This window comes from Macrotis lagotis, chromosome 4 (assembly GCF_037893015.1).
Source record: "Macrotis lagotis isolate mMagLag1 chromosome 4, bilby.v1.9.chrom.fasta, whole genome shotgun sequence".
NCBI classification, from domain to species: domain Eukaryota; kingdom Metazoa; phylum Chordata; class Mammalia; order Peramelemorphia; family Peramelidae; genus Macrotis; species Macrotis lagotis.
The window spans coordinates 126893059-126915715 of record NC_133661.1 but is presented as its reverse complement, the minus strand read 5'-3'; the positions used below and the strand labels follow the sequence as shown (position 1 = coordinate 126915715).

The 22657-nt window shown below is 36.6% G+C and overlaps 1 protein-coding gene across 5 annotated transcripts in view; it reads right to left on the bottom strand.

The window, feature by feature from the left end:
* Positions 1-22657, bottom strand: part of NTRK3 (neurotrophic receptor tyrosine kinase 3) — a 472049-nt gene that overhangs the window by 289310 nt on the left and 160082 nt on the right. For 3 of the 5 annotated variants that reach the window (XM_074234130.1, XM_074234132.1, XM_074234134.1), the window contains exons 9-11: positions 18474-18497; positions 16661-16725; positions 15711-15813 (exon numbers count right to left, since the gene is read on the bottom strand). In XM_074234130.1, the coding sequence (XP_074090231.1) occupies positions 15711-15813; positions 16661-16725; positions 18474-18497 (192 nt within the window). The remainder of the gene's footprint in view (positions 1-15710; positions 15814-16660; positions 16726-18473; positions 18498-22657) is intronic. The other 2 variants (XM_074234131.1, XM_074234133.1) reach the window with 1 other exon arrangement.

Sequence of the window (22657 nt, the reverse complement as noted above, 5' to 3'; positions counted from 1 at the left end):
CTGTTCTTCATGCTTTGCTGAATTCAAGTGTTCTTCTCTGGAATCCTTGAGCTGTTTTTTTTTTGTTTTGTTTTGATTTTTAGCATATTTTAATCGCTGTATTTCAATATAATTGTTTTCTTTTATACTCCTATGTATTTCGTTTATGCATTTTAAAACATTATTCTAAGTACCTCTATTGCCAAAGGGGTCCATGGACCTCTGTCTTTCTTAAAAAAACTCAGAAATGCCTGTGGGAGTCCATTGTCCTAGATTCAACATTTAAAATGTCATGCCTTCTATAGGTCAGGCAACAGCAGGAGTAGGGAGGGCCTTGCTGCTATGTCTCTACAATCACATTGGGGCAGTGAGTGAACAAAATTAAGACTATAAAACTAATCAGAGCTGAATATGGTGGGGCAAACCTGTATTCCCAGCTTCAGGAGAGGCTGAGGCTTTTGGACCTCTTAAGTTCAGGAATTCCAAACTACAGGGGACTATATTGATGAGATATTCAAACTAGGTTCAGCATTAATCTGGTGAGTCCTTGAAATTGGAGGGGGGTAGGGGGTGAAGGGAGAAGGGTGAACTGTTAGTACCAGGTTACCTAAGGAAGGAAGAACTGCCCCAGACTGGTAACAAGGTCAAAGATTAAAGCCAGGAGTAGCTTCTGTACTTACAACTTGGTTAGGAAAGATTTAGTCTTTTAAAAAATATTTATTATTAAAAAACATAAAGGAGACTGTCAGTCTTTTCCAGGATGATATATATATATATATATATATATATATATATATATATATGAATATATGATATGTTCTTCTGAGTATATAGAATCTAAAAGAAGCTGAACAGGGAGATTTCAAAAATCTAAATAATATTATCCAGAGTACTTAAATCAGTGGACACCCTGCTAGAGGATAATATTAGTCTCACCATTCTCTAGAAAGAGTCAGATGGGATTAGAGACCTGTCCATTCAAATGCAACAAATAGAGGTGGAGTGGTCAGAAACAGTTAAGGTGATTAGTTCTAGCTATACTCACATGACTTCCTCTCTTGGAGGCTTTCATAGATTGGATAACTGTAATGGGATGAAGGTAGGGATTTCCTATCATATATAGTCTATATGATGTGGCAACTGAGATACTGAGATACTCTTCCAACTATAATCTGCTAGTGGAGCTTCTCACTAAAATTTGTCAGATCTCAACCTTCCTTTCCAGACCAGGAATGAAAATGCCAGGACCCTGGAGCAGCCACAAAACAAAATGGCTGTGGATCATCCTTACATTTTGCCTAGTTTTACAAACATAGTGGACTAGATGAACTTAGAGAATCTATTGGCATCCATAAGGCATCCTTCTTCCCCTTCAGCACCCAACCAATTAGCCTCAACTTATTATACAAAAATATTATACAAAGTCTAAGGAACTGTGGAATTACTATTGGGTCTACTGTGAGATGAGAAGGCAGATGGTAACATTCTTCATTTTAACAGGGAATAGGTATGCATAATTGCCATAGGCAACAGGTTTCTTTAAACTCAAGATTTCTCTCAGGTAAGAAGACTTGGAATTTCCATGACTGATAAAATAAATGTTCCAGTCCTTAGTGAGGCAACTATTAAAACTTTATTCTACATGAAACTATAGCACAAAGCAAGATTCCAATGCAAATATAAGTGGAGCATAAGAAAAGACAAGTATATTATCAGAGCCACAGAGGACAGTATCCTGGACAGATAACCATACAGACAGCACACCAACTTAACCCCAATCATCTGTTAGAGAAAAATTAAGATTTAGAACTGATAAGATCTATAAAGATAAAGCTTTAGATTTAGAACTGAAACAAAAACCTTAAAGGCCATCAAATCAATCATCTTTCCTCATTTCATAGATGAGGAAATTGTAGCCTAGACAAAATGACTTGCTCTACAGATAGAGGCAGAGCAGGTATTCAAACCCTAGTCCACTGAATTCAAATTTTGAAATTTTCCCTATCTTCTTTGTTGTATTTAAATCCTATCAGTTTGGTCATCCAGATTATCCCTTCAGGCCACGTTGCTTTCCACTGGACAAAGTAGTTTATATCTTTCTAGAGAAATATGGGGGGGGGGGAGAAATATGGGGAAGAATATCTTTCCTTTGCAAATGATGGACTAGGAATTCTTGGATTAGAGGTTATAATTTTGTACAGGTTTACTTTTTTTCACATACTAGTTGGTAATCTCTCTCAGCCTCAGTTTCCTTTCTTTGAAATGCTAGTTCTAACTACCCCCATTGTGAGATGGTGAAGAAAAGTAATTCACCTACTAAATGAGGAACAGAAATGCTTATTAATATTTATTAATACAAAAATAACCCCCAAGCCTAATTAAGCTTAACAATGATCATAATTGAGAAAATTTATTTTAAGGAATTCCTTTTCTGAAAGGAACTAATAGTTGGTGGAGTGAGGTAGTAAGGTAGTAACCTTCATGATAGGTTCTGTTAGTGGTTGTATTGGAAGAAAGTAATTGAGATTTATTTACCCCAAAGAGGGAATGGCTTATATCACTTGGAGTTATATTTTGCTGAATGTTTTATAATCAGTTTTATTACTCTGCTCAATAATCCTTTTTAAGGTAGGTTAATATTTCTGACTTCCATGTTACATCTGCGGCAATAGAAAGCACAGAAAAACTAAGTCCATTAGCTTAGAATCAGGGAGCAAGGTAGTGAGAGAATGAGAACTCAAGGCCCTATAATTTTCAGTGATCTTTGATATCAACTGGGTCCTACAATTTTCAATGACCTTTGATATCAACTGTCCCTCCATTAACTAGCTTTATCCCATAGCTAACAATGGAGAATCTGCCCTCCTAGAAAGCATTCCCTGATCCCTAACCCCATCATCTCCACCTCCAAGAGATGTAATTGCTTCTCTTTCTGGCCTACCATAATAATTTATTTCTCTCCTATGACAAATAATACATTGTTTTTAAAGTTATTTTGTCCTATTTTCTTCATTAAAGTGGAAACTCCATACAGGGCAAGAATTAGAATTTTATATCTCCCAAAAAGGTAGTTTAATGTAGTGGAGACAGTGCCAACTTTGAAGTCTTGAAGTCAAGAAGACCTGTGTTCAAGTCCCACCTTTGACATCTACTAGCTGTGTGATTCTAGGTAACTTCTTTAATCTCTCATTGAAACCAGGCAAACCTCTAATAGTTAAAATTGAAAAACAGTTGTAGATATGTGTTGATACAGAGAATTTCCTCATGGGACAGCTCCCCATACTCTGAGGAAATCATAGGTTTAAACTTAAAAAGAAAAATCTCACATATAGCCTGAGTGCAAAAGTCTACATTGATTGATTGCTTAATCTAACTTTTTGCACTAATACTATATTTTTCTGTAAGGAAAAATTCTCTATTCTTACTCTAGGAAAAATCAAAGAAACTAAGCCAGAATCACAGTGACCTTTCTTCTTTTGTAAGGAAAAACTTTTAAGAATTAAAATTCCACCACCCATGGGCTAACTCCTGCTGTGTCTAAAGCTAAGAAGATATTTATTAACAAATAATATTCTATAGTATAGCAGAGAAAAAATAGAAAAGGAGAACAAATTGGCAGAACTTAATAAATTTTCAGATCTGACTGAACTAGGGAAGGAGAGAAATAAGAAAATAATGGCAAGTATTTAACATAGGGTTTTAAGATTTAAGATTTACCAAATTACATATATATATATATATATATATATATATATACATATATATAATATACATATATACATATAGAGATATCAATTACACAAACACATACACATATATACATATACACACATATAAATATATGTTATTCCATTTAATACAATCATCTTATTGGGTTAGGCTCTATTGTTATCCCAAGTTTACAGATGAGGAAGCTGAGGTTGAAAAAGCTTAAATGACTTGTCCAAGCTCACATAGCTAGAAAATGTCTGAGGCAGGGTTGTGACTCCACAGTTCCTGACTCCAATATAGCCCTACATGTTTGAGCTGCTTGTTTCCAAGGGAAAACACAAACCCCACTGAGTACCAAAAGTTTCTGACAAACCATCTCCAACTCTCCTGTCAATCACTCCTATTGAGTTTTGCATAAGTCATAACCTCCAAGGGTGCCCAATTGAGTGTCACTGACCTGAGGCTATGGCTCTTCCCTACAGTTTATCCCACATTATAAATGATCCATTATAGAGAGCAATGAGGTGAAAAAACATTGGGATTGGAGATTTGTTGTGGCTGGATTACTTGTTTTCAATGTATTCCTTCATTTACATACACATACATACATACCTGCCCTCATATTAGCAGTTGCCTCTTATTTGACTTGATTGACTGATTGTGATTTGAAGGGCAATTCTTTGTGTATGTTAAAGTCTGCTGTCATGCTCATAGAAAATACATTGCATTTTTAAAAAAAAACTATGTATAACATGAAATGCAGCAGTTTCTTATTAGCCAAAGTCAATGGCATAGTCATTGTGACAAGTGAAGGCTCCTGCCATGATGAGAATCTAAACTAAAAAATCCAGATAGAATTAAGCAAAATGACTAGAAAGGAGAATTCTGATGAGAACATTTCCTGGAATTTGCCCTCCAAAGAATTCTGGGAAAAATTAAAGTAGAAAAGATCTGAGGCTGATCTATTCCTGTTGACTAGTGAACTACAGAAGCTATTTAACTTTATGCTACATGTCTCACATGGTCCTGAATTAGGACAGACTGTGCTTTGCTGCCAACATTAAATTAATCAATAAAATAGGAAATCAAATTGCCTCAAATAATGAATAATTCTATCTGTCCTTGGCTCAGTTGTGCAGGAAGTCAAGCACTGCCAAGGTTAACAAACCAAAAGGTAGGAGCAGAAATAAAGCATTTTGGATAAAACCCCATTTCTAAGTATTGCTATTCACATTTGGTAACCAAGCCTAGAGAAGGATCACAAGAAAGCCTTGAGGACATGGCAACATGGAAGTATTATGATGACACTTAACTTCCCAGAGTCTTCATTTTCTTAACTGGAAAATGGGTTGGGGGAGTAGGGTAGTGGTGAAGATGGGTCCCTTGCAGCTTTAGATATATAACCCTTTGAGCCTATGTAAAATTTTTAGCTTCCTTTAAGGATCATATCAGATGCTGTGCTTTTTAAGCACCTTCCCTGATTTCCCCAACTATTAGTACCTTCCCTCTCCTGTTCAGTGAATTTACTACATTATTATTATTTATATTTATACCTCTTAAAAATACTTTCCTCAGCAAGATCTCTGAGGGCAGGAAGTGTTTTATTTTTAATTTAATTTTTGTACCTATAAAACTGAACATAATTCCTTATATATAATAAATGTTTAATAAATGACTGAATTAGCAAATTCAGTTGTTGTGGCAGGGAAAGTATTGGAAAAACAGAGTGCTCTTGTAGCCTATCTGACTCAGATATTTATTAGTTATGTAACCCTAGGCAAGTTGTTTTACTATTATGTGCCTAAGCTCCTCCTCTGTAATATGAGGAAACTTGGACTCAATGATCTCTAGGATATCTCAAAGCTCTAAATATATGATCCTTGAAATCAGAGGTTTGGATTCAAATCCCAGTTCAGCTACCTACCTATGTGAACTTGAATATAGGTCACTGAATTTATGTGGGTCTCTTATTCCTCAACTGTACAAATTGAGAAGGTTGCCCAAAAGATCAAAGAAATAGAGGAAGGCTTCATATGTAAAAATTACATAAAACAGTTCTTTTTGTAGTGGCAAAGAACTGGAAATTAAGGTGTTACCTATCAAATGAAGAGTAGATGAACAAATTGTGGTAAATGAATATAATGGAATATTGCTGTCATTTATGAAATGAGGAAAGAGAAACCTGAGAAGACTTTTATGAACTGGTAAAGAGTGAATTAAGTATAATCAGAAGAATAATCTCTATTTTTAATAACAGAATTTTTTAATTTAATTTAATTTAATAACAGAAACTGCAAAGACCAATACAACAAACAACCATGTTTCCAGAGGAATGAAGATTAAGATTCCTTCCCATCCCCTGAACTAAATATGAAGAATGAAACATTCATTTTTTGAATATGGTCAATAAATGAATTTGTTTTACTTAATTTTTTTCTTTTGTAAGGGAGGATAGAGGTGGAAGCAAAAAAATAAAAATAAATGCCTGATAATTGAAAAATAAATGAGAGGGTCAGGGTAAATTATGCCTAAGGTCCCTTCTAGCTTTCAATCATTTGATTCGTGGTCAGAAGTGGTATGGAGGCATTACTATAAGACTTTACAAAGGACAGGGTCATTCAGCAGTGTCAAAAAAATAAATGTTGTTTGAGTTCTTTACCCAAAGCTCAGTGACTTTCCATTCTCAGACATACATATAGTTTCTGAACAAAGAAATTTAATCAGTAGCCAGAGACTCTCAATAAATAAAGTCCAAAACAGAGAGAAAAAAGATAGGTGCCTCAGCTTCAATTAGCTTATGTTCAGCCTGAAGATTCACCACAATCACATTTATTCTAAATATGCAATGAGCCAGCACCTGAGATTATTCTTTGGGGTTTAAAGTTCTGAGACAAAATCCAGGAACTGAAAAAGGACATATGAGATCTAGGGATGACAGAGGAAAGAAGATGGGAGGGGTAGAGAACCATAAATTCACAGGATTGTAGAAATGGAAGAGATGTCTAATCTGAGTCCAAGCATTGAATCTAAGACACAGACATTTTAGAACTTAAAATGCAAACAAAAAATAAAATAAAATAAGCTCACAGGTTCACTGGTAAGCAAGTGGAAGAGCTGAAATTCAAACACAGGTCATTTTGACTCTATTTCCAGTATTCTTTCCATTATATCAAAAAAGGCAAGGTCTTGGAGATCAAGTCAGCTGTCAATTTGAGTTTAAAAGGTCTTAAATTTAGTATCACTCATCCTCATTATCTCCATGCCAAGAACACTTGCTGACATAACAACATAAAGTTTTAGGGGATGGTAATCCCCCTCCACCTGAGGGAGGAAACTGAGAAGAAAAAAAAAAAGAAAGAAAGAAAAAGAGAGTAAGAAAACCTAAGTAGTCTTTCCATATTCAGTTTTAACTTTACTATGGTGTTGGGTAAATAATTTCTTCTTCCCCTTTCAAAGAATACTACAAACATGATCTGATTTCCAAAAAAATCAGGTTTGCATCTCATTAAGTTTAGGGAATTTAAAAATGCTTTCTGTTAAGATTTGAAAGAGCAGAGTCATAGAATTACAGGTTGGAAGGGACTTTAGAATCTTCTTTATAGATAAGGAAGAAATAGTCCTAGAGGGGTTAAATGACTTACCCAAAATCAACTGGTAGCAAGTGTCAGAGCAGGGATTCTTCTTTCCCTGGTACCATGCTGTCTCCTACTTATAAGTTAAGTCACATCAATCTATCTACATACCTACATGCATGTATATGTGTATGCAAAGATATGTGGATTGTACATGCATGTGTATATGATACGTACATTACTGTGTGCACATGTTTTAATTTTTAATTTTTATTGTTGCATTTTAAGTTCTAAACTGTCTCCCTTTCTACCTCCCCACTATGCATTATAGAGGTCACCATTTGACACCGATATTATAGATATATAGATACATGTTTGAATGTTTAACTATTTTATGCATACATAAAATATGCATATGCATATGGGGGTGAACAGCATCTTCCTTCATAGAGTCCTTTGTAATTGATTTGAATATGTATAAATCTCAGGATAACTTAGTCATTCAAAGTTACTCTTCAAACAACATTGTTGCTACTATATACAATATTCTCTTGACTCTGTTCCTTTCACTTTTCATTATTTCATGCAAGTCTTTCCATGTTTTTCTTTTCCTGAAAATCAACCTACTCATCATTTCTTACAGCATAATAGTATTCCATCACAATCATATACCACAACCTATTTAGCCATTTCCTAATTAATAGGTATTCCTTCCATTTCCATTTCTTTGCCACAACAAAAAGAGCAGCTATAAATATTCTAGAACCTATAGATTCTTTTTTTCCTTTTCCCTGCTTACCTTGGGAAACAAACCTAATAATGATATTGCTCAGTCCAAGGGTAATTCTTTGAACTTAATTCTAAATGGTTCTCCAAAATGTTTGGATCAGTTCACATTTCTACCAACAGTGTATTTAGTGTGCCAGTTTTCACACATCTCCTCCATTTTCTCCTCCTATCATTTTACCCAGTCGAATAGGTGTGAGATGACATTTCAAAGTTGTTTTAATTTTCATTTCTCCAATCAATAATGATTTAGACCATTTTTTCATATGTCCATATATAAATTTGATTTCTGCATATGAAAAATGCCATTTGACCCTTTATCAACTGGGGAATGACTAAATGTGGATATATGTCTGTGTGGAAATATATGTATGTAAATGCACATGTTTACAAAAATATGTATATATAAAATATATATAAACACATATAAAATATGTGTGTAAATACACATGTACACAAAATACATTTGTAAATACACACACACACACACACACACACACACACATATATATATATATATGTAGGTTTTTTTAATGTTCACTTCCTGTTGATATCTCCATTCTACCAACTCCATTGCTCCTAACTTATAGTTTTTTTTCCTCCACCTTCAGCACAACTCTGGATAAACACCAAAATTGTGAACAACTGTGACTTCTTATGACCCTGGAGGGCTCCAATGTCCCGTCCTGCCTATAGAAACCTTACTGTGAGTGTATCAAAATGGAATCAGAAAGGAGGGCAGGGTTATGCCTCATTCCAAGATAAATCATACAACACAAACTGGTTCACCAAAGAGACAGTAACTATGTTCATCATGAGCCAAGACCCAGATCCCTTGACAGGAGTCAAACCCTTTGAAAATCAAGTCTCTGGCGTTATTTTCAAACCTATTGAAAGGCTGTTACCATCTATTTACAGAAAAATGTTAATAATGCCCAATCATAATCAAATAGGCAACCACTTTGCCTTAAGTACCTATTAACTAATGCTAAATTACAATAGAACAGCTCTAAAAGTACTTTTGACATCCACATGTACATCAGAGGCACCAGTACAGATTAGGCCATTAGAATAAAAAGCAAACGAATTGATAGTGATGGGGCACTTAAAGCATCACAGGAAGCATGAAGCTGCATTTATTTACTGCTTCCTTTGCAGTCATCTTGATTCTCCGGCTCTGACGCCTTCTTAGACCACTGCTCCCCTTCTTCACCCATCTTTGATTCTACCTACAGAAAAAGTAAGCTGAACTCCCTTGACACTAGAGCTAGTGCCTCCTCCCTGAAAGTGAGTCAATGGAAAGAGCACTGTATTTTGAGGCAAAGTACTTGGATTCAAATCCTACCTCTTCTAATTATCAGGGGTATGATCTCAGGCAAGGATCCTCACCTCTCTGGGGCTCAATTTGCTAATCTGCAAAAAAAAAAAAAAAAAAAAGGCAGGAGGAAAATAGGTGCTGCAATTGATAAAGCACCAACCCTGGAGTCAGGAGGACCTCAGTTCAAATTTGGTCCCAGACACTTAATAATTACCTAACTGTATGATCTTTGGCAAGTCACTTAACCCCACTGCCTTGCCAAAAAAAAAAAAAAGTGGTTGAACTCTATGGCCTTTAAGTTTCCTTTTAGCTCTAAATCTATGTTATTTTGATCCTTTCCCTATGACTAGATTTCTTATGTTAAGACATAAGAATAATGATGGTATATTTCCTAGGATTGAAGAGAAAAAAAATCAATAAAGAATATTTCTTAAGAATTGTGATCACTGGGCAGCTAGGTGGCACAGTGAATAGTGCACTGGCCTTGGAGTCAGGAGTATCTGGGTTCAAATCCGACCTCAGACACTTAATAATTACCTAACCGAGTGGCCTTCGGCAAGCCACTTAACCCCATTGCCTTGAAAAATCTTAAAAAAAAAATATTGTGATCACAAGTCCATTGTAAGATTTTGCTTAACAACAATCTATTAACTTCTAAGTTTACCCTAGGATCCTCAAGATCATCATACTTCATCTTGACCAGGGATTTTATTTCTATAATTCTTTTAGTTCTTAGATCAAATGATCTGACTTTATCTAGGATAAAAATCTCCCTTCACAATGCTTGATTTTCCCATATACTATAGTCTTCACTTAGGCTGATTGCTACATTTGAATCCTCCAGGTCTCAGATATTCTTATCTTCCTAGGTCATATAATCTCCTTCCTTAAATTATGAAAGTGCTTACTTCTTAAGTTCAGAATAAAATAAATAAAATTTAAAAAATAATAAATTTTAAAAAGTAATACATTTTAAAAAGTAAAGCCATACAGAGTGTAGGAAGAATTTGTTATTGGATTATAAAAGAAGAGTAAAGTTTACAAATTTTCTGCAAAATATAAATGATTACAGGGATTAATCTAAATGTAAAAAACCTCCCTAAACCAACATAGATTGAAAATGTTCTGCAATTTACAGTCTTAGAGAGTTGCCTAAAAGAAAAAGGTACTGCCAAAACAAATTTAAAATGCAATTGAGAAATTTTTAACAAATTAAAATATAATCCAATATAGATAATGATAATTCGCAGTTTTCTAAGTCAATCTGTAACCTGCAGAGATCCCTTTCTATCTGAATTTGACATCAGTGGCCCATAGCACTAGAGGTTAAGTAATTTGTCCAGAATCACACAGCTAGTATGTATAAGAGGCAGGACTTAAATCTACTTCTTCTTGGTTTCAAGGCTGATTCTTTCTAGCCCCCAAACACAACTCATTGTCTCTCATAATCATATAGTGCTAAAAAGTTGTCTGACCAGGAAACAGCTGTCCATATACAACTTTTTGATTCAAAGTCTCTGTCTAATTTTAATTACACATCACTCAATCCCTGATCATCATTTTCATTATTGTTTTATCAGACCATGTTCTTTTCCTGTGAGACTGTGAACAGAATGACATCTTTGCCTCAGGTCATTTCACTCGGATCCTTATCTCTTCCTACCTTCCAATCCATCTTCCTTAGCTTACTGGGAGATTTATAAATTAGCACCATATCTAAAATCATAAGCCACACTAGGTTAGTGTGGTATTCCATTTATATAACTAGGTAATTTATATCCTATAATTAAATCAAACTCAAGTGTGTACATTTTACTAATCTTGTAAGAAATTCACTTAGAAAGCCCACTTCTTCACAAGAACCTCTTATATTTCTGTAGCAGTGAACAAAACTAATCATGCAAACTTCAGGAGCTTACAATACAATATGAAAATAATCTAACTAGGATGGCAGGCAGATATCTGTTCAGATTAATGCCCCATTACCCAGACTTCTGGTAGGCTCTCCATGTAAAGCCAAGACACCTGAGTACAAGTGGAAACAGAGAAGAGGCTGAGTCCAGGTCTGTTCCTATGAAAAGGAAGAAGAAATCTTAAGTATAGAGAATAAAATCTCACAGATTCTCTGATCTGGGACTTCATTTTGTCATAGTATTATCCTTGATGATCACAGTGAAAGAATGCAATAAAATAAATCCTGTTGTGGAATAGTAGTCTCTCTGTCTGTCTGTCTGTCTCTGTCTCTGTCTCTCTGCTTAAAAAACCTCTAAACCTCTGTACAATGGTTATGCCTCACTATCACTTATCAAGTAGTTTAATATCTATAATTTTATAAGAAATACAGAAAGTAGATATTTTCCCATTTTACAAATGGAGAAACTGAGGTACAATGGGGCTATGTGATTTTTAAATTTTCTTTCTTAAGTTTCTTCCACTTCATAGAAGAGCTGGTATTAGAATCTAGCTCATGCAATCACACTTTGACAAAAAAAAACAAAAAACTATGGAAAGAAGATGCCACTCTAGGTTCCTTCATCTGTAAAATGAAAGGATTAGTCCAGACAAGTCTTTTTAGTTCTGCTGAAAGACATACACAAGAAGGAGCAAATATGAGCCCTGATTTCATTCTGATATCACTTTTCTATCCAAAATTCCAGTCAATAAAATATCAGAAACACTGTGTTTTGGTGATATCTACAAAGAAGTGCTGACTGTATTCACCTCACACACAGAATTATTTTGGTTCAAAACTGAGTGGAAGGATCACCTTAGATACAACATTTAATGCACAGTAGACAGTTCGTAAATGCTTGTTTAATTAACTAATTAATTAAAGAATTCACCTGTCCAGAAGAAAGTGGACTTTACACTAAAAAGATTTCCTTCATTCATATACTATTTAGACTCTTATAATCTAGGATCTTCTAAATTACTTTTTCTCTGATTCACTTCTCTTTTAGTCTACTCTCTCCTACATATGTGTCCCTTCCTCAGAATTTTAGGTGACTCCTGCTATAGTTCTTTTATGTACCCATTTTCCCACCCATATAGGATGACTGGTTTCTTTGCTGATTATGTTATAAATAGGAGAGTTTGGTTGGTTAAGCTTGTACCTAAGATCTGTGGCATATGAGCAAAAAAAAAAAAAAGCAGTGAATAAAATCCTGACAAGATCTCAAATAACTTCCTGAAATGAAAGAAGTATGGAACATCTTGGTCAGCATAAACAAAGAAAATCATAGTTGACACCTGGGGTGACTATTATTCTGGTAAAAAAAATGAATTGCCTTTTACCTAGCTTGATAGCAGGAGCAGTTATTAGAGTTGGTATAATCTGGTAATTATGCTTTTTACAGAATGTCAGAGTTGGGAGGAGTCTCAATGGTCATCTTGTCTAAATTATTCTCAGAACATAACTGAAAAGTGGGCACCCAGCCTTAAAGACCTTCCTTTCAGTAAGAGAAAAATAAACTGCTTCATTTTGGGAAATTCTATTAGAACTTTTTTCCTCCTTATGTCAAATCTGTAGCTTTTATACATCCCGTTCTTCCCTGGGACCAACAACAGATCTCAACCTTGTTTCATATGACTTCCCTTCAAATTCTTGAAGACAGCTATAATGTCCACAAAGTCTTCTCCCTACTGACACAAGTATTGTCTTCAAGGTCAATATCAACAATTCCTTTAACTGGTTCTCAGATAGAATGAACTTAAGGTGCTTTCTACTCAACAAATTAGTCTAGATTTGATCACAGTAAAGAAGGGCTATTTTCTTCCTATTTCTGGACACTTTGCCTCTCTCAATTGGTCTGAAGATTACATTAGCTCTCTAGGCTCCTTATCTTGATATATTCTGTCCCTGCCGAAGTCCACTAATGTCTCTGGTCTTTTTTTTTCATACAAATTACTATCTAGTTATGCTTCCTCTAACTTGGACTTCTGAAGTTGATTTTTTGGATTCAAGCGCAAGACTTTATATTTTTCTCATTACTTTCATTCTATTCTGTTCAACCCAAGGATTTTGCAGTTTGTTTAAATGTGTTTGGTTTTGTATTATCTGAAAATCTGATAACTATGCCATAAGAAGCATTTAATAAAATTATTAAGAAAAACATTAAACAGTCCAGGATCAAGCACTGATACCTAGAACATTCTATTGGAAACCTCATTCCAAAGTGATATGGAAACATTAACAATTACTGTTTGGATCTTTTGATTCAGTAAATTCTGGATCCACCTAATTGCATTGCTACCAAGTGCATATCACTACATTTTTTCCACAAGAAAAGCACAAAAGATTTTAATTTCCCTTCCAACTCAATAGCAAGTAGAGGCTAAGGGTACTTTCTCACTTACCTTTAGTTTAATCACTAAGGGGATTTTCCTCATCTTGCAGCTGTACATAAAACCTCAATATCATTTCAGAGATACTCTCCTATATAGCCACAAATTAAACTGATAATGATAAGAAAATTCTACACAATCACAGGGACCCTCAATAGGACTCATTTTTAGAAGTCGTCAGTTCAAGATACATTGCCTTCCCACCTTGCTTCAGAATCTTTCCCAGCTTCATGGTGGCTCTGACTTTAAGCCCAAAGAAATTCCTTATTTATTACTAACCTGGATCAACATCCTATCCAAAACCTTAATAAGATCTAAGCTTCAGAGTGAGGATCCAGAAGTATAGAGGAGGAAAGGGTTCACAGAGTGCGGCAGAGTGGGGCCAATCCAGAACACAGGGTAATTCATCCGACATGGGGACATGCTGTTCCAGGAGCTTTATGACAATTAACAGGAAAAATCTGCTCTCAGAGTATTGCCAAGCAAGTGGCAAGGTCTCAGCTGGTGGTGCTTCATTTCGGGAATGAGAGGCAGCTCCCAATTCATTCCCTCTTATCAGGAAGGGGGGAGGGGATAGTATTTCTGAAAGTATTGGGAAGGGCATCTAAAGAAGAATTGTCTTAATTAGGGAAGATAATTATCCTAGATATAGCTTTTTAAAAGGTAAACATTCAAGCCACCCTAAAAGGCTCAAAAATAACTTTACCATATTCCTGGACACATGAAGCCTAGCACATCTGGCACCTGGATATTTCCAGTTGTTCAAACATGCTTATTTCAGGTTGGTTTGTGAAAGCAAATCAATCTTATTCATCTCTTCTGGTCCAGTGACAGTTTACTACCTCCTTACTTTAGCTGATTCTTTCCCAGTTACATTTTTTAAACCGTTATATCTAATATTAAAGTAATGTAGCTCATTTGGATGCGTTGCTCCCAAATTCTTCAAACTCAGAAGGACCAGGAGAACACATGATCAGTGAGTCCCCAAGAACTTCAAGTATTCCCTTTCATTTCTCCATTGATATCATTTGCTAAAGGTGATGAATCCACCATTTTGTACACATATCTAATTTTTCTCATTCCAGGTTCAGCATCTAAAAGAAATCCCCTACAGAAGGCAGAAAATGTCAGACCATAAACTTTCATTTACCCTGGTCCAACACCAGAAATGGAAAGGAATTCTGAGTTCATAGCATGTCTTGAAAAAGTTCCAGGTTTAAGATTGGTACCACAACCTCCCATATCTCATTTGGACAGGTCTATTCCTGCTTCCCATAGGGACTTCATGGATGGACACTAATTTACCATGTTAACCCCTCTCATGCTAGACCCGTTACACCAACATTGGCCAGAAGCCACCACCACCCGGTGCTGGAGCTAAGCACTCCATATTATGGAAACTAGCCAGTATACTTAGAAAGCCTGTTGCTTTTGGCATTGGCCCTGGGACCCTGTGTGGAGCTACGTGCTGAGACACCACCATGGGTCAACTATTTCATAGTAGGATCAGTCAGCTAACATCCTGGCTGGCCAATGTAGCTCTACTTTTTCTTCAAATCCCCAAGGAGGGGTTCAGAGAATATTAAAAACAATTTCTGGGTTATAGTTTGTAGGAGCAAGAATTCAACCTGTCCACCAGTAACCATAGAACCCAAATAGACTCTTCTCTTGTTCCCATCATCGCATCCCATCAACTTTCTTCTTAAACTAGCATAGCCCCCATGAATACAGTTCTGTAGATTTGTTCCAGCAAAAACAAAGATGCCACATTTGGACACCAGTGAGCAACATCCCTGCCCCTGCCTCCCAGAATGAGCAATTACTGATCATAGCCTTAGCAGGTAGCTTCCAGTGACATTAATTAGGAAACATTACCAGTCACTGGATGATTGGGAGAGAATCCTTTCAAAAACAAAAGGAAATTAAAACAGCATCCTAGAGTCAAAAGATTCAGCTCTCTCCAAAGGTTCCCACGTGAATGAATTCAAATCCCAACATACCTTTCATTCCAAACTTTGACCTCCGACCATACTTGTTGATCATGATAAAAAGAACCACCAAAAGGACACAGGCAAAAGCTGCAAGTCCAACAGCTATGGATACCTAGAAGAATAAAACATACTACTCAGGATCAGAGTGTACCTTCAGGTCCCACAGAGTATTTGCATATGTGTTTTGTGCCCACATGAAAGATATATGGCAAAAGCTCTTTCCAGTACATGATGCCGTTGTCTGCTGCATAAAATCCATTACGAAACTGATTAAAAAGACACTGAAGACTCCCAAGAAACTTACCACAATAATGGTAGGAAGAAGAACTCCTGGTTCCAGAATTCCATTCTTTGAGCTGTTCCCATCCTTGGTGAATGATATTTGGGGACCTGACTCAACCACCAATCATAAATGATTTCCCCTTTAATTTTTTATTCAAAAAAAGTTTGATTCCTAAATGCTACAAGGAGCAAAGGTCATCCCAGGACTCAGAGAAGCATTCAATCATCATGCCAAAATGCTGAATAGAAAATCTACCCATGTAAAACAGTATATATCCTATTAGATTCAATTAATGTGTTGGTTAGTTGTGATAAATTGCTTTTTTTCCCTTTTTTTATTCTTTGCTACAAGGGATGACCTAATGGATAAGGGAGGGAATATAGATATAAATGTAGTTATAGATAGATGTAAATATATATATATATATATATATATATATATATATATATATAAATGAAGGTGATATAAAAACAAAAGATATCAATAAAAATTTTAAAAGACAGTCTACCTTCAGAGGCATAAAACTCAGACTTAAATATCCAGTCTTACTCCTTAGTGAAATAATATTCTCTGGCTCCCTTCTCTCTCTGGGTAGTGCTAATCAGAGTCTCCCTGAACCAAGTTCAGTCAGGCCTCTTGGAAGAAGTTAATTCTTCTTGACCAGGATATGACTCACCCCAAAAGTGTCCTCCTCTGGTTTGTGGGTCACGGTGATAGGAGGTGTGGGGCTCACTTCATAGACTGGAACCAAAAGAACAGAGCAGGAGGGCAGTTAGTCAACAGACCACACATTAGAGAGTACTGGGAAACTAGGCCACAATTTTGAGCCTAGGCCACAATTCTATCCCTTTCCCTAAAGAAAATATCATTGATCCATGAAAGAAGGCATTCACTCCAATTTGAACTTTTGCATATTATCTCCTTAGATTTGGAGGAAGTGGTTCTAGAATAGAAATCCCTTTTCTATTACCTAACTAAATGCAATAGTTCAAAAACACATGTATTCATTGCTATCCTGTCTTTGAAATAATATGCCTAATATCCATCCCAGCACCCGCTTCCTTAAAGAGAAAAAGAAAATTTAGACTTTATAACCTATAAACCATTGGAATAATATAATGCTTTATGGGAGAAGGGAGGAGGATTTGGAAATTAAAACTAAATAACTTGGTTCTATATGTACCCCTGAATGAAAAACAAGAGGAAGCTTCCCACAGATGAGATGAAATTAGACAATTCAAAGCATTGCTTTAATTGACTCCTGAGCAGGCTACCAATAGCTCTATCTTCTTCCTCCTTTATTCTCACATTTCCTTTCTTCTCTATTCTATGTTTGTGCCATGGAAGTTACTTAGTCTTAGTAGGGTAATTTGGGTCTAAAGACATTATTGATTTCTAACCCAAAATTGAAACCACTGTCTCATACATTCCCCATTGAGGCTAATGCACAATGACAATTCAACTTTCCATATATGAAAGAGAAACCCTCAGAAATGCCTCATTCCCAGTTACCCAGTAATGTTGTAGCCAAGAGTAAACTTGTTCTAAGGTTCTAAAGCATCTTCTTGGAGAAAAGTTTCCCCACTTCAAACATCTCTAGAAGAACATTCTGTGGGGTTACTTGTCTCTAGAGATTGAGGAGGAATAAGAAACACAGATGACATTTACATCTGGATGTGTCCCCTACATATGGAGGGAAAACTTCCACAAACCAGGTGAGACAAATTCCCATAATTCTGTCATGAGAAAGAGAAGACATGAGTTGTAGACTTCCTTCAGAAAAAATATAAAACACTATTTGCAAATCTCTAAATATCTCAAAAGATAGTTTAATCCTTGCTCTTAAAATGTTTGTACACTCAAATTTCCATGGTCCCTCTGATGACTCAAGCCAATGCCCAAATCAAATAAGCCATAGTCAATCAATGGATCATTGGTCATCTCTCAAATGCTCCAATGGACCTATGATCTCAATTATTTGAATATTGACCCACCCCACAAAAATGCACATTGCAATCCATCTGTGTGCAGGCCCTTGATCTCCACATAAGTTGGATTCAAAAAAATATATAACATCTCAAAACTTGAGTATCATACTTCTTATAGGAACTAACATCTAGGGTATTCAATATAACCCCAAACACAGTTTGATAAAAATTAGGCCCAACAAGATTCACTACCACACCAGGGTACTGAAAACTCTTCAAACCCTCTACAGGCGAAGTTTTAGTCAGATAAGTAAAACCAGAGTGCAGGGGTCCAGCATCTAAAAACTTAACCCTAGAGATCTCCCCGGGGGAAAAGGACTCAGGGAGAAATTCCCTCAGCAGCCTAGACTCTAACCTCCAATTCACTGTACCTCAGATAGCTCACATTCTCTCAACTATTGAAAGGTAGGGGTGGGTGGAGAATTGTGTCTGAATTCAAAGAAACTATAAAAAGAATTGAGAACATGAACAATTACAAAGCAAGAGGCAAAGGAGACTTACTTGAGACAAAGTTATCCGTACTCTCTGCAAAAAGGACAAAGAGATAATTAACACATTTAATAAAAAAAACAGAATGGAGTAAGACAGCCATTTCTGCCAATCATCACCTTTTCCCTTCACCCTTAGCAACTTCCCAACTAGAGGCCAGCTATCCCATCTCATCACTTTAGTGTGATGTCTACAGTGTTGGGGTAGGGGGTGGAGGAGGGGAATTGAATGAAGATGATCCCTCTGATTGGAAGAGGCATCACTGTCTCCATACCTCGAGGCCAGGCTGTTTTCACTGTGGCAAGAGGAGTTGGAACCTCAGTACTCTTGTGTCACTCCACAGCTATTTCTTTGGATCCCAGGGAAGAAAGGTGATGGTGGAGGGAGAGATGCAAGGGTACGATGAAATGAGCATCAAGTAGATAAGCATGCTCTTTTCATTATATTTTGAAAGCACCAATTGCATGAAGAATGAAAGTCCAAGCATTGTATTAAAATAAAAATTAAATATATAGTTTTTGTGGTGCATAGAACCTACCCTACTCCTCAGAACAAATTCCATGTACTGGTTATATTATCTCTTATCTTCTATAATGTACTTCTTTCCAGTTCCCACAAGAGATGAGTGCCCTTATATTTCTCTGTTAATATCTAGAGACCCTCTACATTAACAGGTCACAAACATAAATTCCTTTTTTTTCCTTAAGTAAAAGGCTCTGGAGAAGAAATGACCTATCTACCATGTACCTAGGATAATTCATTGAGGGCATGAATGAAAACCTCAGCTCCTTGGATCCAATTTTGCCTCCTTGAAAACTCCAACATGCTCTAGCCAGTAAACAGTCTTCTATAATGACCTCAAGGGAAAATGATGTTTTCTTTGGGAAGGCTTAATCCAGGCACTTCTGAGGTAACACCAGTCAGTATCGATTCACTGTTTTCTTAGGCTGCTGAGCCTCATCTGAATTCTTGAGTCTGACATTCCTGCTGCCTCCATTTTCCAGGCTGTAGGTGACAAAATGCTTGACCGATTTTTTTTAACGGTCATGCCCTGACAGCCCGAAAGAACAGGGTTGCCAGATCAGTTCATGGGTTCATACTGATTTGCATGTTTCTCATAAGGTTCTCATTTATTAGAGAATATTCTCACGTCAGCCAAATGTTTTAACCAAGTCTGTGAACCTTGTAATCTGCCAATCAGACTATGAATGCCTAAATCCTTCACTGCTGTCTGGAAACATTTATCCATCCAAGATTCACATGGACACAGAAACAAGGTGCCACATTCACAGCACAGAATCCATGGGAGGGATCTGGGGTTTCACACTATTGATGGGTGGGGCAAGTAGTAACCAGCTTTTAATCAGTGCTCACACTTAAACATGAATGGGAGAGTAGATTGGGGAATGGGGTGGGGGTGGGGAAGGAAACATCCTTATCAGATCATCACCTGAATCCTTTGCTCTAAGAAGAATATAGCTCACATCTTTCAGTGGGCACAGGCCCAATACTCCCTGAGAAGGCCCCCAAAAGGGGAAGTAAGTGGGGCCCACAGAAAGGAGAATAGAGTCAAACTTTTCTGTTCAACCATACCTGATCAGAGCCAAGAAACAGATAGGGGTCAAAAGCAAAGGCAACAAAAGATTCTTACCCTTTCCTACCTCCCTACCCGCCCCCCAAAATCAAAACACTGGTCATAGATGAGAAGAAATGGACACTTTAGTGCATCTTTAATCACTAACACATGCATTTCACATATACAAACTTCATTTAACAACAGCCAGAGACAAACTATCTCTGATGATGATGCTGCCAGAACAACCACCCTGTGTCCAGTTCCCTATATTGCACTGGCAGAAACTCTGAACCCATACTATACCTCCAGTGGAAGGCATCTGCCACGGTCAAGGAAGATTGTACCAGAGTCAGGGATAAGTTAGACCTCTCCCAGACCAATATGAGCCTTTTTCTACCACTCATTCTCCTAACAGATTTAACCCTCAAGCTGCAAGGTGATGTCACCAAATGACCAAGTGAACAACCAAAATCAGTTAATCAGAAAATATTTACTGTGCTAGGTGGTTGGGAAGAGAGGCAAAAAGCAATCCCTGCTTTCAAGGGGCTCATATTCTAATGGGGAAGACAGCATACAAACAACCAGAATAAACTAGTGATAAATCAATAAAGAGTAGGTGCTCAAATGAAGGGGATAGGGAAAGCAGGGGGAGAGTTTATCTGGGACTTGAAGGAAGCCAGACTAGGGAGGCAGAGATGAGGAGAGAGGAATAGGTAATAGCTGGTGAAATACCCAGTCAAGGAACAGAAAAAATACCAATCACTGGATTGCATTCCTAAGCCTTTTCTGTGATTCATCTAAAGGGGCTTCCCCTTTGACAACTGATTGATTTCCAAACTCAGCCTAACACTGCTCTTTTCCTTATATCCCCCCACTACTATTTCCCCATCTTCAGACGATCTTTAAGTCTTAATCTTCCTCCTTCCACCCTGTTGGTAATCATTCAGTTTCCTCTGCTTTTTTTTCCAGACTATTTTTCAGACTATTCCCTCTAATCTCTATTCCTTACAGCATCCCTCTTTCTCAGACTCTGATCTTTTCTAACAGTCTCTCCAGACCCAAAGAACACTAAACAGATATAGCATCACACTTTAAAAAATGACCATTGTAGAGAGAATATCACAGCAGGACCACTAGATAGATAGATAGATGATAGATAGATAGATAGATAGATAGATAGATAGATAGATAGATAGATAGATAGATGATAGATAAACTTTCATTTTATTCCTTAAATTATTAACCTGTGCCATTCTTATTCTGACTCATGAATGCATGAAAAGGAAGCAAAACCCCCAACCCAGGATAAATCCTCTGATGGCTTGCCCCAGGGAGTCATTCCTAAAATAAGATGTCTCAAGAAAAAGCAAGATAGGGATTGTTTAGTTGAAAAGCAATTGCCAATGGAATAATATATTATGAGTAAACAGTATATATGAGGCTGGGGAATGGAATGATCTGTACCACAGTGGCAAATTCAAAATCTTGAGGGCACCGAATCCTGAAGTATCAGGCTTCTAATAATAAACTTGTGCTTGCTGTGATAGCTATACCAGTTTGGAATTTTTTTCCCTCTGGGACCCTAGGATCTGATCCACTCCATTCTTGGAAATACTGACAATGATATCCCCAGTGCCATGTCCCCCCTTTAAGAGGATCTTTTAAAAGAGGATAAATTCTGTTGTCAGTATGGTGTAGATGATTGTACTAAAAGTATTCTGTTGGAATCTTTCTGTCCAATTTGAGAAATTCTGCTAATTCTCACATTTACAGATATATATATATATATCATTTTACCCATGAAAGAATGCCCTGGGCGGGGAGGAAAATACACCTAACTCTCTACTCTCTTCATAGATAGAAACAATATATCATGAATTCATGCAGTTGCTTTGCTTCCTAGGTTGGGGAGAAAGGGAGGATGATTGTAAGAATGGGTCTTATTATTCCTTTTTTAGCCATCCCCTAAACAATTCACTTTTTTTAACAATTCATTTTTTATGTACATCCATTCCTTGTCATTTTCATATGACTTTTATATGTGTTCCCTGTCACCACTTTTTCATCATGCATTTAATTCAAACATGGCCAAAAGAGAACTAAACTACATTCCCTCATGCCACTTCTCAAAGATCCCTTGCCGTCTCTATTTCTTTTGATGTCACCCCCATCCTAAGTCATCTTTTACTCTAATCTCTTACCCAATCCAACTGCCCAAAGCTCATTAATCAAACCTTGATGAGAATTCTTGAATCTGTACCCTTTTTTCTACTTCTATAATACTTGACCCTAATTAGGTCATTAACTCTCACCAGGAATACTGTAATAATTTCACTAGTCTTCTTGACTCAAGTCTATCTCTTCTCTTATTCTTTCCTCAAACTACTGTCTGAATAATCTTTCTAATATAATATTCTGAGCATGTCATTTTTGTACTCAAAACTTTCTGTAGCTCCCCATAGCCTACTTACTAAACTATAACTAATTTACCCTGATATTCAAGACCTTCCACAATCTGGCTTCAATTCAAACTTATTTCAAATTGTTCCTCTTCATTTGCTCTGTGTGCCAGTCAAACTCCATACTCATTTAGCTTTCTCTTATTTCCAGGTCTTTTTCT